The 14,401-nt window shown below is 38.8% G+C and overlaps 1 protein-coding gene and 1 long non-coding RNA gene across 10 annotated transcripts in view; one reads left to right on the top strand and one right to left on the bottom strand.

The window, feature by feature from the left end:
* Positions 1-14,401, bottom strand: part of ANO4 (anoctamin 4) — a 430,350-nt gene that overhangs the window by 90,971 nt on the left and 324,978 nt on the right. For all 9 annotated transcript variants that reach the window (XM_054527543.2, XM_054527542.2, XM_054527546.2 and 6 more), the window contains one exon: positions 2,435-2,490. In XM_054527543.2, coding sequence (XP_054383518.1) covers positions 2,435-2,490 — 56 coding nt within the window. The remainder of the gene's footprint in view (positions 1-2,434; positions 2,491-14,401) is intronic.
* Positions 506-14,370, top strand: LOC134759530 (uncharacterized). Its single transcript, XR_010135820.1, has 3 exons — positions 506-546; positions 661-826; positions 14,254-14,370. It is a non-coding gene; the product is annotated as an uncharacterized LOC134759530 (long non-coding RNA).

Here is a 14,401-nt window from a genome sequence, read left to right as displayed (position 1 = left end):
TGTCTGGCCCAGGGGCCATGCCCAAGACTTATTAGTTCTCTTCCCTACTTCTTTTTTTTTTTTTTTTTTTTTTTTTGACTGGGTTTCACTCTGTTGCAAAGGCTGGAGTGCAGTGGCGCAATCTCAGCTCACTGCAACCTCCGGCTCCCAGGCTCAAGCGATCCTCCCACCTCAGCCTCCCGAGTAGCTGGGACTATAGGCATGTGCCACCATGCATGGCTAACTTTTGTATTTTTTGTAGGGATGGGGTTTTGCCATATTGCCCAGGCTAGTCTCGAATTCCTAGACTCAAGCAATCTGCCCCTCTCAGCCTCTCAAAGTGCTGGGATTACAGGTGTGAGCCACTGTGCCTGGCCTCTCTTCCCACTTCTTTCAAGACAGGATAGTTGGTAAACAGCCATAGTTGTAACCTTGTCACAATGTTATTGACAAGAAAATTCTAGAATGTAAAAGTTGGAAGTCACTTCAGAATTCTTGTAATTCAAATTTAATTCAACCTCCTCATTGAAGAAGTGAGGAGACAAAGGAGGTGCATGTTTTTCTGAGGTTAGTTTGTGGCAATGATAGTTTCACAAAGAGAAAAGGTACTTTCTGGAGGCAAGCTAATTATTCACATTAAGCAGAGAAGCCCTTTCTTATTTATTTATCTATTTTTGTTAGAGACAATGTCTCACTATGTTGCCCAGGCTGGTCTCGAACTCCTGGACTCAAGCAATACTTCCACCTTGGCCTCCCAAAGTGCTGGGGTTACAGGCCTGAGCCACCACGCCTGATAAGAAGTCCTTTCTTAATGGAAAGAACACAGGGCTGGGAGAAAGAAACTCAGGTGAGTCTCAGATCAACCACCAACTCACTGTGTGACTTAAGGAGGTTTCACCTTTCTCTAAACCTCTATCTAAATCTTTAACGTGAAACAAGGGCAGCAATATCTGACCTTCTGCCTTTTTGCCTCTGAGGTTAAATAATATAATCAAGTTAAACTGAGAGTAAAAAGTCAGAAAAGCAATGATGCAATGATTGCTGCTGCTATTACCAATTTGGAACTTCTCATAGAATACAGGGCTTTACTGAAATAAGAAAGTCATTGTGAAAGGCATGAGTCACTCTGTGGGGCTTTGTAGCTGCATCTCCTCAGACACCCCCATGCCCACCCACCCACTCCCCTGCATAGATGCTTCTGCCACTTACCATCTCTCAGACACTGCCCGTACCATGAGCTGGGGCTGGGAACAGGGAGGATGCAGTTCTCACAAAACCCTTTTCTGGGCAATGCCAACTAATAATGACACGATGAAGCCACATGATGTTTTGGGGAACAGTATGTCTTTAGAGTTCAGAAACACCTGTGTATGGCTCTAGCAAACCTTTGTGTCAAAATGTTTGCTTCTGTCATAGTAAATGGAGCATTCCAAACATGTTTCCTGGCAGTCTAAACAGGGTTTCAGATGGCGGCTTCTGGTTTTCTTAATAAATAAGGTTCTGAAAATTCTACCTCATCTTTTGTATCCTCTTAGTGTTTAAAATTAAGAGAAGTACCACTGTAAGCCAAAAAAAAAATGTATGTTTTGGAAAGACTTGCCATTTACGGAGAGTTGGAACTGTCTTCCAAAGTCTACTGACAAATTATTACCATTGTTTCCAACAGAAGGCTGTACTGAACATCAGCTAACAGTTGCTGCACATTGGCTACTTTGTGAGGTCCCAGAGGACAGAGGCTATGACATTTATCTTTGTATTCTCTGTGTCATAGAGTGAACACAGTAGGGGTGCAACACCATGAAAATGACAATAATCTCTGAACAATCATGAGGGATTATGTTCCTAAAAACCCAGGTGTAGGGGAATTCTGGATTAAATAATTCAAGATCTGTTGTGGAAAGTAGAGCTGGGGTAATCAGCTACACTTGCAAAAGTAATTTATACGATGGAGACTATGTAGGAAATAGAGTCACAGCATTTATACAACTTAGGTAAGCAATGATGAGTACAACATTATTAATTTTTATTTGTCACCCTTTGGTTACCAGAGACTTTTCAAGATGGCTTCCTCCCACTCTTTTAAGGAATAGCTATACATTTATTTGTTGCAAAGACTATATATTTCAAGAACATTCTTCTTGTGGATTTGGTGCCTCATGCAAATTTTCAATGCCTTTTTAATTTTACGACTTAAAGTCTCTAAGCCATTCCTATGAATTCATGCTGAGTGACTCTTGATTTAAGTATTCTCGCAATTACATAAAAAGATATATAGAAATAAATCTATGCTGAGGAAGAGATGTAACAGTTGAAGTAGACCCTCCCTAATTACCCATTGAACAAATTAAATTCATTCTGAACAAATGTCAACAAATTCATTTATTCAGTATCTCTAGAAGCTGATTTTAGTAACAAACAATTGAAAGAAAGATAAAGATTAAAGACAGCACAATACCTCATGCAGGGGAAATGCAGCTTCATAGGAGCCATTGGTAAGCAAACGATTCAGACCTAAAACAGCAAATAAGCCCATTTGAATTAATACAGAGTTTGAATACTCACAATGTTCAAAACAAATGTAAGCGTGGTGCTTTTTGGAGGAAACAATCTAGGCTATCAACCCTCTTAGGGGCACCAAGAGTTAGAAAAAAAGTTCTGCTGCCGTGAAATTGGGATTGAAGGCTGGGAAATTCACTAAAAAAATTAAAATATTTAACCGTCAAATAAAGATTGAATATATTCAAAGTGTATAATGTGATGACTTGATATGCATATACATTATGAAATGATTACCACAATCACATTAATTAACACATCTATCTTCACCCATGCTGTACATTAGATCCCCAGAACTCATTCATTTTATAAGTGAAACTTTATACCCTTTGATCAACACCTCCCCATGTTCCCCATCCCCAGGGCCTGGCAACCACTATTCTACTCTCTGTTTCTAAGAGTTTGGCTTTTTAAGATTCTACATATAAGTGAGATCATGCAGTATTTGTCTTTCTGTGTCTGGTTTATTTCATCTAGCATGATGCCTTCGAAGTTCATCCATGTTGCAAATGGCAGGATTTTCTTCTTTTTTATGGTTGAACAATATTCCATTGTATATATGTACCACAATTCCTTTATCCATTCTTCCATCAGGGGACACTTGGGTTGTTTTCATATCTTGGCTATTGTAAATAATGCTGCAATGAACATGGACGTGCAGATATCTCTTCAAGATACTGATTTCAATTCCTTGGGATATGTACCCAAAAGTAGGATTGCTATATCATATGGTAGTTCATTTTTTATTTTTTAAAGAACCTCTATATTGTTTTTCATAACAGCTGAACCAATTTACATTCCTACTAACAGCACACAAGTGTTCCCTTTTCTCCACCCACTTGCCAACACTTAGCACTTTTTGATAAAAGCCATTCTAACGGGTGTGAGATTATACCTCCTGTGGTTTTGATTTGCATATCTCTGTTGATTAGTGATATTGAGCACCTTTTCATATACCTGTTGGCCATTTGTGTGTTTTATATGGAAAAATGTCTATTCAGGTTCTCTGCCCATTTTAACTTTTAAAATTTTTTTCTTTCCAACTTTTATTTTAGGTTCAGGGAGTATACATGCAGGTTTGTTACATGGGTAAATCGTGTGTTGGGGGATTTGGTGTAATTATTATGTCACCCAGGTAATAAGCATAGTACTGACAGGTAGTTTTCCAATCCTCATCCTCCTCTCACCCTCCACCCTCAAGTAGGCCCCAGTGTCTACTGTTCCCTTCTTTGTCCATGTGTACTCAATGTTTAACTCCCACTTATAAGTGAGAACATGTGATGTTTGGTTTTTCTATTACTGCATTAATTCACTTAGGATAATGGCCTTCAGCTCCCTGGAATTACAACAGGAGCTCTTCTATTTTCATTCAGAAGCTTCATTATGGACAAACCTAATGCCTCTGCATTGGACTAGTGGTATGACTTTGGAAAAGTTCTCTTGTCCTCAGGACTCAATTTCCTCATCCATAAAATGGGAAGGGAGAGGTAATGGATATGCAGATCTTTTTAAAAACAGCTTTATTGAGGTATAACAATCATACAATAGACAGCATAAGTTGTTTAATTAGATGTTTCGACATAGGTATATACTCATGAGACTATCAGTACAACTAAGATACTAAACATATCCATTGCCTCCAAAGTGTTATCATGCCACGCTCTAATCTGCCACCCTTCCCCGTACTATCTCCAGGACAAACACTGATCTGCTTTCTGTTGCTATCAATTAGTTTGAAATTTCCAGAGTTTTATATAAATGGAATCATATAACATTTACTCTTTTTCATCACTCAACATAATTTGACATTCATTCATGTTGTTGCAAATTCCTTTCACTCAATATAATTTGAGATTCGTTCATGTTGTTGCAAATATCAGTAGCTCATTTCTTTTTATTGCTGAGTAGTATTCCATCATATGTAATAATTTGTTTATCTATTCTCCTGATGATAGACATTTGGGTCCTTTATAGTTTGGGGGCTATTACAAATTAAGCTGTTATGAACATCCATATACAAAACTTTGCATGAATATATGCCTTAACTTTTTTAATAAATACCTAGAAGTGATTCCACTAGATCATATAGTAGGTGAACGTTTAACTTTTTGAAAAACTGCCACGCTGTTTTCTTAAGTGGTTGTACAATTTTACATTTCCATCAGCAGCATATGAGGGTTCAAGGTCCTCCACATGGTATGGTCAGTCTTTTAAATTTTAGCCACTCTCATGGGTGTGTCATGATATCTCACTGTATTTAATTCTCATTTTTTAATGAATAATATTTAAAATCATCTTGTGTGCTATTTGCCATCTGTATATCTTCCTCTTGTGAAATGTCTGTTCAAATCTTATGCTCAATAAGATTTTTGAATTCACTGAGTTTTCAGTGTTCTTTATGTATGCTAGAGGCAAGATGTAGATAGATGTCCTTTACTAGCCATATTTTTTGAAAACTTTTTTCTCCTGTGTGGCTTCTCTTTTCATTCTTTTATTTTATTTATTTATGTATTTAAGTTTTGGATACATGTGCAGATATGCAGGTTTGTTACATAGGTATACGTGTGCCATGGTGGTTTGCTGCTCCTATTGACCTGTCCTCTAACTTCCATCCCCTCGCCCCCCTGCCCACTCCCCAACAGGCCTATTGTGTGTTGTTCCCATTCCTGTGTCCATAGGTTCTCATGGTTCAATTCCTGCTTATGAGTGAGGGCATGCAGTGTTTGGTTTTCTGCTCCTTAGTTTGCTGAGGATGATGGCATCCAGCTTCATACATGTCCCAAATAGGACATAATCTCATTCCTTTTTATGGGTGCATAATATTTCATAGTGCATATGTACCACATTTTCTTTACCCAGTCTATCATTGATGGGCATTTGAGTTGGTTCCATGACTTTGCTATTGTGAATAGAGATGCAATAAACATAGTGTATATGTACCACATTTTCTTTATCCAGTCTATCATTGATGGGTATTTGAGTAGGTTCCACGTCTTTGCTATTGTGAATAGTGCTGCAGTAAACATACGTGTGCATGTGTCTTTATAGTAGAATGATTTATATTCCTTTAGGTATATACCCAGTAATGGGATTGCTGGGTCAAATGGTATTTCTGGTTCTAGATACTTAAGGAATCCCCACACTGTCTTCCACAATGGCTGAAGTAATTTACACTCCCAAGAACAGTGTAAAAGTGTTCCTATTTCTCCACAGCCTTGCCAGCATCTACTGTTTCTTGACTTTTTAATAATCGCCACTCTGACTGGCATTAGATGGTATCTCATTATGGTTTTGATTTGCATTTCTCTAATAATCAGTGATGTTGAGCTTTTTTCACATGTTTCTTGGCCACATGTATGTCTTCTTTTGAAAAGTCTCTGTTTATATCCTTTACCCACTTTTTAATGGGTTGTTTTTTTTCTTGCAAATTTGTTTAAGTTGCTTGTAAATTCTGGATATTCAGTTTTTGTCAGATGGCTAGATTGCAAAAATTTCTCCCACTCTGTAGATTGCCTGTTCACTCTGATGATAGTTTCTTTTGCTGTGCAGAAGCTTTTTAGTTTAATTAGATTCCATTTGTCAATTTTGGCTTTTCTTGTAATTGCTTTTGGCATTTTCGTCATGAAGACTTCCCATGCCTATGTCCTGAATGGTATTGCCTAGGTTTTCTTCTAGGGTTTTTATGGTTTGGGGTTTTACATTTAAGTCTTTAATCCATCTTGAGTTAATTTTTGTATAAGACGTAAGCAAGTGGTCCAGTTTCAATTTTCTGCATATGGCTAGCCCGTTTTCCCAGCACCATTTATTGAATAGGAGATCCTTTCCCCATTGCTTGTTTTTGTCAGGTTTGTTGAAGATCAGATGTGGTGTTATTTGTGAGGTCTCTGTTCTGTTCCATTGGTCATGTGTCTGTTTTGGTACCATTATCATGCTGTTGTGGTTACTGTAGCCTTGTAGTATAGTTTGAAGTCAGGTAGCGTGATGCCTCCAGCTTTGTTCTTTTCGGTTATGATTGTCTTGGCTGTATGGTGTCTTCTTTGGTTCCATATGAAATTTAAAGTAGCTTTTTCTAATTCTGTGAAGAATGTCAGTGGTAGTTTGATGGGAATAGCATTGAATCTATAAATTACTTTGGGAAGTATGAACATTTTTACAGTATTGATTTTTCCTGTCCATGAGGATGGAATGTTTTTCCATTTGTTTGTGTCCTCTCTGATTTCCTTGAGCAGTGGTTTGTAGTTCTCCTTGAAAAGGCCTTTCACATCCCTTGTTAGCTGTATTCCTAGGCATTTCATTCTCTTTGTAGTGATTGTGAATGGGAATTCATTCATGATTTGGCTCTCTGCTTGTCTATTGTTGATGTAAAGGAATGCCTGTGATTTTTTCACATTGATTTTGTATCCTGAGACTTTGCTGAAGTTGCTTGTAATCTTAAGGAAATTTTTGGCTGAGGTCATGGGGTTTTCTATACATAACAATCATGTCATCTGCAGATACAGACTCTTTGACTTCCTCTCTTCCTATTTGAATACGCTTTATTTCTTTCTCTTGCCTGATTGTCCTGGCCAGAACTTCCAATACTATGATGAGTAAGAGTGGTGAGAGAGGGCATCTTTGTCTTGTACTGGTTTTCAAAGGGAATGCTTCCAGCTTTTGCCCATTCAATATAATATTGGCTGTGGGTTTGTCATAAATAGTTTTTATTATTTTGAGATATGTTGAATTAACACCTAGTTTATTGAGAGTTTTTAACATGAAGGGATGTTGAATTTTATTGAAGGCGTTTTCTGCATCTATTGAGATAATCATGTGGTTTTTGTCTTTGGTTCTGTTTATGTTACGGATTACATTTATTGATTTATGTATGTTGAACCAGCCTTGCATCCCAGGTATGAAGCTGACTTGATCATGGTGGATAAGCTTTTTGATGTGCTGCTGTATTCAGTTTGCCAGTATTTTATTGAGGATTTTCGCATCAATATTTATCAGGGATATTGGCCTGAAATTTTCTATGTTTTGTTGTGTCGCTGCCAGGTTTTGGTATCAGGATGATCTGGCCTCATAAAATGAGTTAGGGAGGAGTCCCTCTTTTTCTATTGTTTGGAACAGTTTCAGAAGGAACAGTACCAGCTTCTCTTTGTACCTCTGGTAGAATTCGGCTGTGAATCTGTCTAGTCCTGGGCTTTTTTAGGTGGGTAGGCTATTAATTACTGCCTCAATTTCAGAGCTTGTTATTGGTCTATTCAGGGATTCAACTTCTTCCTGGTTGAGTCTTGGGAGGGTGTTTGTGTCCAGGAATTTATCAATTTCTTCTAGATTTTCTAGTTTATTTGCATAGAGGTGTTGGTAGTTTGTATTTCTGTGAGATCAGTGGTGATCTCCCCTTTATCATTTTTTATGGGATTCTTCTCTCTTTTCTTCTTTATCAGTCTAGCTAGCAGTATTTATTTTGTTATTTTTTTTCAAAAAATAGTTCCTGGTTTTGGAGGGTTTTTATGTCTCTATCTCCTTCAATTCTGCTCTGATCTTAGTTATTTCTTGTCTCCTGCTAGCGTTTGCATTAGTTTGCTCTTGCCTCTCTAGCTCTTTTAATTGTAATGTTAGTATCAATTTGAGATCTTTCTAGCTTTCTGATGTGGGCAATTTAGTGCTATACATTTCCCTCTTAACACTGCTTTAGCTGTGTCCCAGAGATTCTGGTATGTTGTCTCTTTGTTCTCACTGGTTTCAAAGAACTTCTTTATTTCTGCCTTAATTTCATTATTTACCCAGGAGTCATTCAGGAGCGAGTTGTTCAATTTCCATGTAATTGTGTGGTTTTAAATGAGTTTCTTAATCCTGAGTTCTAATTTGATTGCACTGTAGTCTTAGAGACTGTTATGATTTCAGTTTTTTTGCATTTGCTGAGGAGTGTTTTACTTCCAATTATGTGGTCAATTTTAGAATAAGTGCCATGTAGCACTGAGAATGTATATTCTATTGATTTGGGGTGGAGAGTTCTGTAGATGTCTATTAGGTCCACTTGATCCAGAGCTAAGTTCAAGTACTGAATATCCTTGTTAATTTTCTGCCTTGTTGATATGTCTAATATTGACAGTGGGGTGTTAAAATCTCCCACTATTATTGTATGGGAGTCTAAATCTCTTTGTAGGTCTCTAAGAACTTGTTTTATGAATCATCTGGGTGCTCCTGTATTGGGTGCATATAAATTTAGAATAATTAGCTTTTTTTTTTTTTTTAGATGGTGACTTGCTCTTTCACCAGGCTGGAGTTCAGTGGCATGATCTAGGCTCACTGCAATCTCCGTCTCCTGGGTTCAAGCAATTCTCCTGCCTCAGCCTCCCGAGTAGCTGGGATTACAGGCATGTGCCACCACACCCAGCTAATTTTTGTATTTTTAGTAGAGATGGGATTTCACCACTTCTTGGCCAGAAGTGGAAGTTTAACATGTTGATCTTTAAAGCTCCTTTCAGATCAAGAATTATGCTACTTCCTAAGATACACCTCAAAGAGGACGATCATAATGATGTTTCTCAAGTGGCTTGAGAGGAATGCTACCTACGCTTTAGATCCTTACCAGAATCCAGAGGTTTAGCCTAACTGGAAAACGGCACTATGTTGGCCAGGATGGTCTTGATTTCCTGACCTCGTGATCCACCTGCCTCGTCCTCCCAAAGTGCTGGGATTTTAGGTCTGAGCCACTGTGCCCAGCCAATAGTTAGTTGTTCTTGTTGAATTGTTCTCTTTATCATTATTTAATGACCTTCTTTGTCTTTTTTGATCTTCATTGGTTTAAAGTCTGTTTTGTCAGAGATGAAGTTTGCAACCCCTGCATTTTTTTTGCTTTCCATTGGCTTGGTAAATTTTCCTCCATCCTTTATTTTGAGCCTATGTGGGTCTTTGCACCTGAGATGGGTCTCCTGAATACAGCACAGCAATGGGTCTTGACTCTTTATCCAATTTCTCGTCTGTGTCTTTTAATTGGGGCATTTTGCCCATTTACATTTAAGGTTAGTATTATTATGTGTGAATTCAATCCTGTCATCATGATGCTATCTGGTTATTTTGCACACTAGTTGATGCAGTTTCTTCATAGTGTCATTGGTCTTTATATTTTGGTGTATTTTTGCAGTGGCTAGTACCAGTTTTTCCTTTGCAGATTTAGTGCTTCTTTCAGGAGTTCTTGCAAGGCCAGCGTGGTGGTAACAAAATCCCTCAGTATTTGCTTGTCTGGAAAGGATTTTATTTCTCTTTCACTTATGATGCTTAGTTTGGCTAGATATAAAATTCTGGGTTGAAAATTATTTTCTTTAAGAATGTTGAATACTGGCCCCCAGTCTCTTCTGACTTATAGAGTTTCTGCTGAGAGGTGCATTGTTAGTCTGATGGGCTTTTCTTTGTAGGTGACCTGACCTTTCTCTCTGGCTGCCCTTAACATTTTTTCCTTAATTTTGGCCTTGGAGAATCTGATGATTATGTTTCTTCAGGTTGATCTTCTTGTGGAGTACTTTAGTGGTGTTCTCTGTATTTCCTGAATTTGCACATTGGCCTGTCTTCCTAGGTTAGGGAAATTCTCCTGGATAATATCCTGAAGTTTGTTTTCAGTTTGTTTCCATTCTTCACATCTGCTTCAGGTGGTACTCCAGTCAATTGTACGTTCGGTCTTTTTATGAAGTCCCATATTTCTTGGAGGTTTTATTTGTTCCTTTTTATTCTTTTTTCTCTAATCTTGTCTGCATGCCTTATTTCAGTGAGGTGGTCTTCAAACTCTGATATCCTTTCTTCCTCTTGGTCAATTCAGCTATTGATACTTGTGTATGCTTCATGAAGTTCTCGTGCTGTGTTTTTCAGCTCCATCAGGTCATTTATGTTTCTCTCTAAACTCTCTCTAGTTATCAGCTCCTGTAACCTTTTTTCAAGGTTCTTAGCTTCTTTGCATTGGGTTAGAACATGCCCCTTTAGCTCAGTGGAGTTTTTTATTACCCATTTTCTGAAGCCTACTTCTGTCAATTTGTCCATCTCATCCTTCATCCAGTTGTGCCCTTGCCAGAGAGTTGCTGCAATAATTTCGAGGGGAAGAGAAACTCTGTCCTTTTGGGTTTTCAGCATTTTTTCATTGATTCTTTCTCATCTTTGTGAGTTTGTCTAGTTTCGATCTTTGAGGCTGCTGACTATTGGATGGGGTTTTTATGAGGACGTCTTTTGTTATTGATGCTGTTGTTGTTGCTTTCTGTTTGTTTTTCTTTCACTGGTCAGGTCCCTCCTCTATAGGGCTGCTGTGGTTTGCTGGGGGTTCACTTTAGGCCCTATTCTTCTGGTTCGCTCCTGCACCCGGAGATGTCACTCAAGGAGGCTGGAGAACAGCAAAGATGGGTGCCTGCTCCTTCTTCTGGGATCTCTGACCTGGAGGGGCTCCAACCTGATGCCAGTAGGATCACTCCTGTATAGGGTGTCTGACAACCCCGATTGGAAGGTCTCACCTATTTGGGTGGCAAGGGAAACGGGACCCATTTAATGAAGCATTTTGACTGTCTCTTGGTGGAGGGAGTGTGCCTTGCTGGGGGGCAATCTGAGCTAAGTCTGCTGGTCTGCAGAGACTGCAGCCACTCCTCCCGCTAGGGGCTCAGGCCCAGGGAGATCCAGGTTCTGTCCCTCAGCCTCTGGCTGGAGTTGTTGGAGTTCCTGTAGGGAAGCCCCACCATACAGGAAGTGAGGAAGGATATGTCAGGGTCAGTGCAACAAGAGGCACTCTTGTTGCAGTCTGCCACAGCCAGTGTGTTGGGCTGTGGGGGAACACTCTTGGGGACCAAGCCATCCAGCCTCCCTGGCTCCAGCAGGGGAAAAGCATGGCCTGGAGCTATAGAGATGGATACCACCCTTCCCCCACACAGAGAGCTTAGCATATTAGGCAGTTATGAGTCCCAGTGCTGGCTGCTGCCCCTCCCCAAAGGAGCTCAAATGGCTTAACCAGCAGGCAGCAGCAGCTGTGGTGCTGGTCACCCCCACCCCAGGAGCTCCACAGGGTTAGGCAGATTCCAGCTGAGAGGCTGTTGAGAATCTGCGTGGCTCCAGGGTTGGCATTCTAGGTCCCAGTGGCGTGGGTTCCTGAGTGGGATCTTCTAATCCGTGGGTTGCACAGTTCCATGGAAAAAAGCACAGTTTCCCTTGGCTGCCTCCCTTGGCTGGGGAGTGGGGGGTCCCCTACCCCATGTGGCTCTCAGGTGGGCTGCTGCACCACACTGCTCTTCCTTCCTCTCTGGATCAAGTCTAGCCACCTAGTTAGTTCTGATGAGAAGACCTGGATAGCTTGGTTGCCAATGAAGGATTCACACGCTCATGATGGTTCTTTTTGACGGGAGCCTCTGATCGCTTCTGTTTCTAGTCAGCCATCTTGGCCCCACCCTTCTTTTCATTCTCTTGAAAACATCATTTGAAAAGGGAAGTTTTAATTTTGAAGTCTAGGTTGTCCATTTTTTTCTTCTTTTACGAATTATGCTTTTACTGTCATATTTAAGAAACCCTTGACTAACCCAAGGTAACAAAGATTTTCTATTTTCTCCTAGAATTTTTATGGTTTTAAATTTTACACTTTGAACTATAATCCATTTGGGTTAACTTTTTTATATGAGTTTTCCCAAATTCATTTTTTGCACATGGGTTTGAATTGTTTCAGTATCATATGTTGAAAAGTCAATTCTTTACCCACTGAATTGACTTTGACCCTTTGTCTCAACTCAAAGACTTGACTTTTTGTTCTTTTTCAGAGTTGTTTTGGCTATTCTAGGTGCTTTCATTTCCCTATGAATTTTGAATTCATTTGTCAATTTTCACATATGCACACATAAAACACCCTCTGGGAGTTTGACTGAATCAATAGATCAATTTGTTAAGACTGACATCTTAACAATATTGAGTCTTCTGACTCATAAACATGGTATATCTCTCCATTTAGTAGGTCTTCTTAAATTTATCTCAGCAATATTTTGTAGTTTTCAGTGTACAATTCTTAAGTATCTTTTGTTTGATTTATCCTTAAGTATTTAATATTTCATATTTGGGGGCTAATTATAAGTGATTTGGTTTTTAAAATCTCAATTTCTCACTGTTTGTTGCAGATTGACAGAAATACAATTGAGTTTTTATATCGATCTTATTTTTTGCAACCTAGCTACATTCACCTATTAGTTCCTTTTTATGGATTCTATTGTGAGCTTCTTTATAGATGATCATGTCATCTGATAATAAGGACAGTTTTAATTCTTTTTATTTTATTGCACTGGATAGTAAAATGAATACAAGTGGTTAAGTGCAGACATACTTGTCCCATTCATTATCTTAGGAGGAAAACATTCCGTCTTTTATCATTAAGTATAATTTTAACTATAAGCATTTCATAGATGTATTTTATGAGGTTGAAGAAGAAAATTTCTATTAGTAGTTTGCTGAGTTTTTATCTGTAATGGATGTTGAACTTTGTGAAATGCTTTTCCCATGTTCATAAATATGATCATATGGTTTTTCTCTTTTAGTTTGCTACTATGAATTATATTGATTGATTTTCATATACTAAGCCAACTTTGTAGTCCAGGAGAAATCCTACTTGGTCATGATGTATTACCCTTGTTATACATTGTTAAACTTTATTTGCTAAATTTTCTTTATGTTTGCAGGAGGAAAGACTTTTCTGAGTATTCTCCTCACTGCTCTGTGAATTATGAGGTGTACCAGTCTTACTGGAAATTCTTTTGGATGGTTCTTTCTCTGGCCTTGGGTATTCTCCTGACATGTATGCACTGATCAGCACTTGCTGAATACTTGAGGGAGATCCTCTGCAGATCTTCAAGGTTCTAGCCCTGTGCAGTTCTCTGCTTTCTGGTACTTCTTTCTGTGAACTCTTGCTGCCTTTTTTTCCCAACTTCTAGCAACAACTTCTCAACTTAGAGAGTCTTTCGGGTCCTGCTTACATTCTCACTTTTCATGGTGTTGTCTAGAAACTACGTCAAGGTGGTAAGACGGGGCCCAGCAGGGCTCATTTCATTTGTTTTCTGTCTCTCAGAGATCCTTGTTTTGGGTTGCCCAATATTCAGTGTCTTGAAAATAGTTGTTTCATACATTTTGTCTGTTTTTTCTTTTGTGATTGTTTCAGGTGGGTGAGTAAATCTTGTGCCTGTTGCTCCATCGTGGCCAGAAGTGGAAGTTTAACATGTTGATCTTTAAAGCTCCTTTCAGATCAAGATTTCTGCTACTTCCTAAAATATACCTCAAAGGAGATGATCGTAATTTCTCAAGTGTCTTGAGAGGAATGCTACCTATGCTTTAGATCCAGAATCTAGAGGTTTAGCCTAACTGGAAAATGGCACATGCACTGATTGACTTTTCATTGATGGAGGATCAGTCAATATTTAGATGCTTTTAATCACAGTAACACATTAATATGTTTTAAGATGTTTGACATTAATACTAAATATCTAAGAAAAACATTTGAAATACAAATATCACAAGGCTTTATAGTTTGTCTAGCACACCGGAGGCCCTCAATAAATACCTTTGTAATGAATTATTATGTAGAAAGCTTTGATTCCCTGGAGTCTCTATTGTGAATTCTACGTATCTCATCAATAACTTTCAAACATCCCAGATGTTAGAAAAAATAGGATTCACAAGGACCTAATAAGAGACTCGCATGATAACTTTTTTTTTTTTTTTTTTTTGAGACAGAGTCTCACTCTGTCGCCCAGGCTGGAATGCCGTGGTGCGATCTCGGCTCACTGCAACCTCTGCCTCCCGGGCTCAAGCAATTCTCGTGCCTCAGCTTCCCAAGTAGCTGGGATTACAGGTGAGTGCCACCATGCTCAGCTAATTTTTG

Source organism: Pongo abelii, chromosome 10 (assembly GCF_028885655.2).
Source record: "Pongo abelii isolate AG06213 chromosome 10, NHGRI_mPonAbe1-v2.0_pri, whole genome shotgun sequence".
Lineage (NCBI taxonomy): Eukaryota > Metazoa > Chordata > Mammalia > Primates > Hominidae > Pongo > Pongo abelii.
The sequence above is the reverse complement of the archived record's forward strand: the minus strand, read 5'-3'. Positions and strand labels throughout refer to the sequence as shown.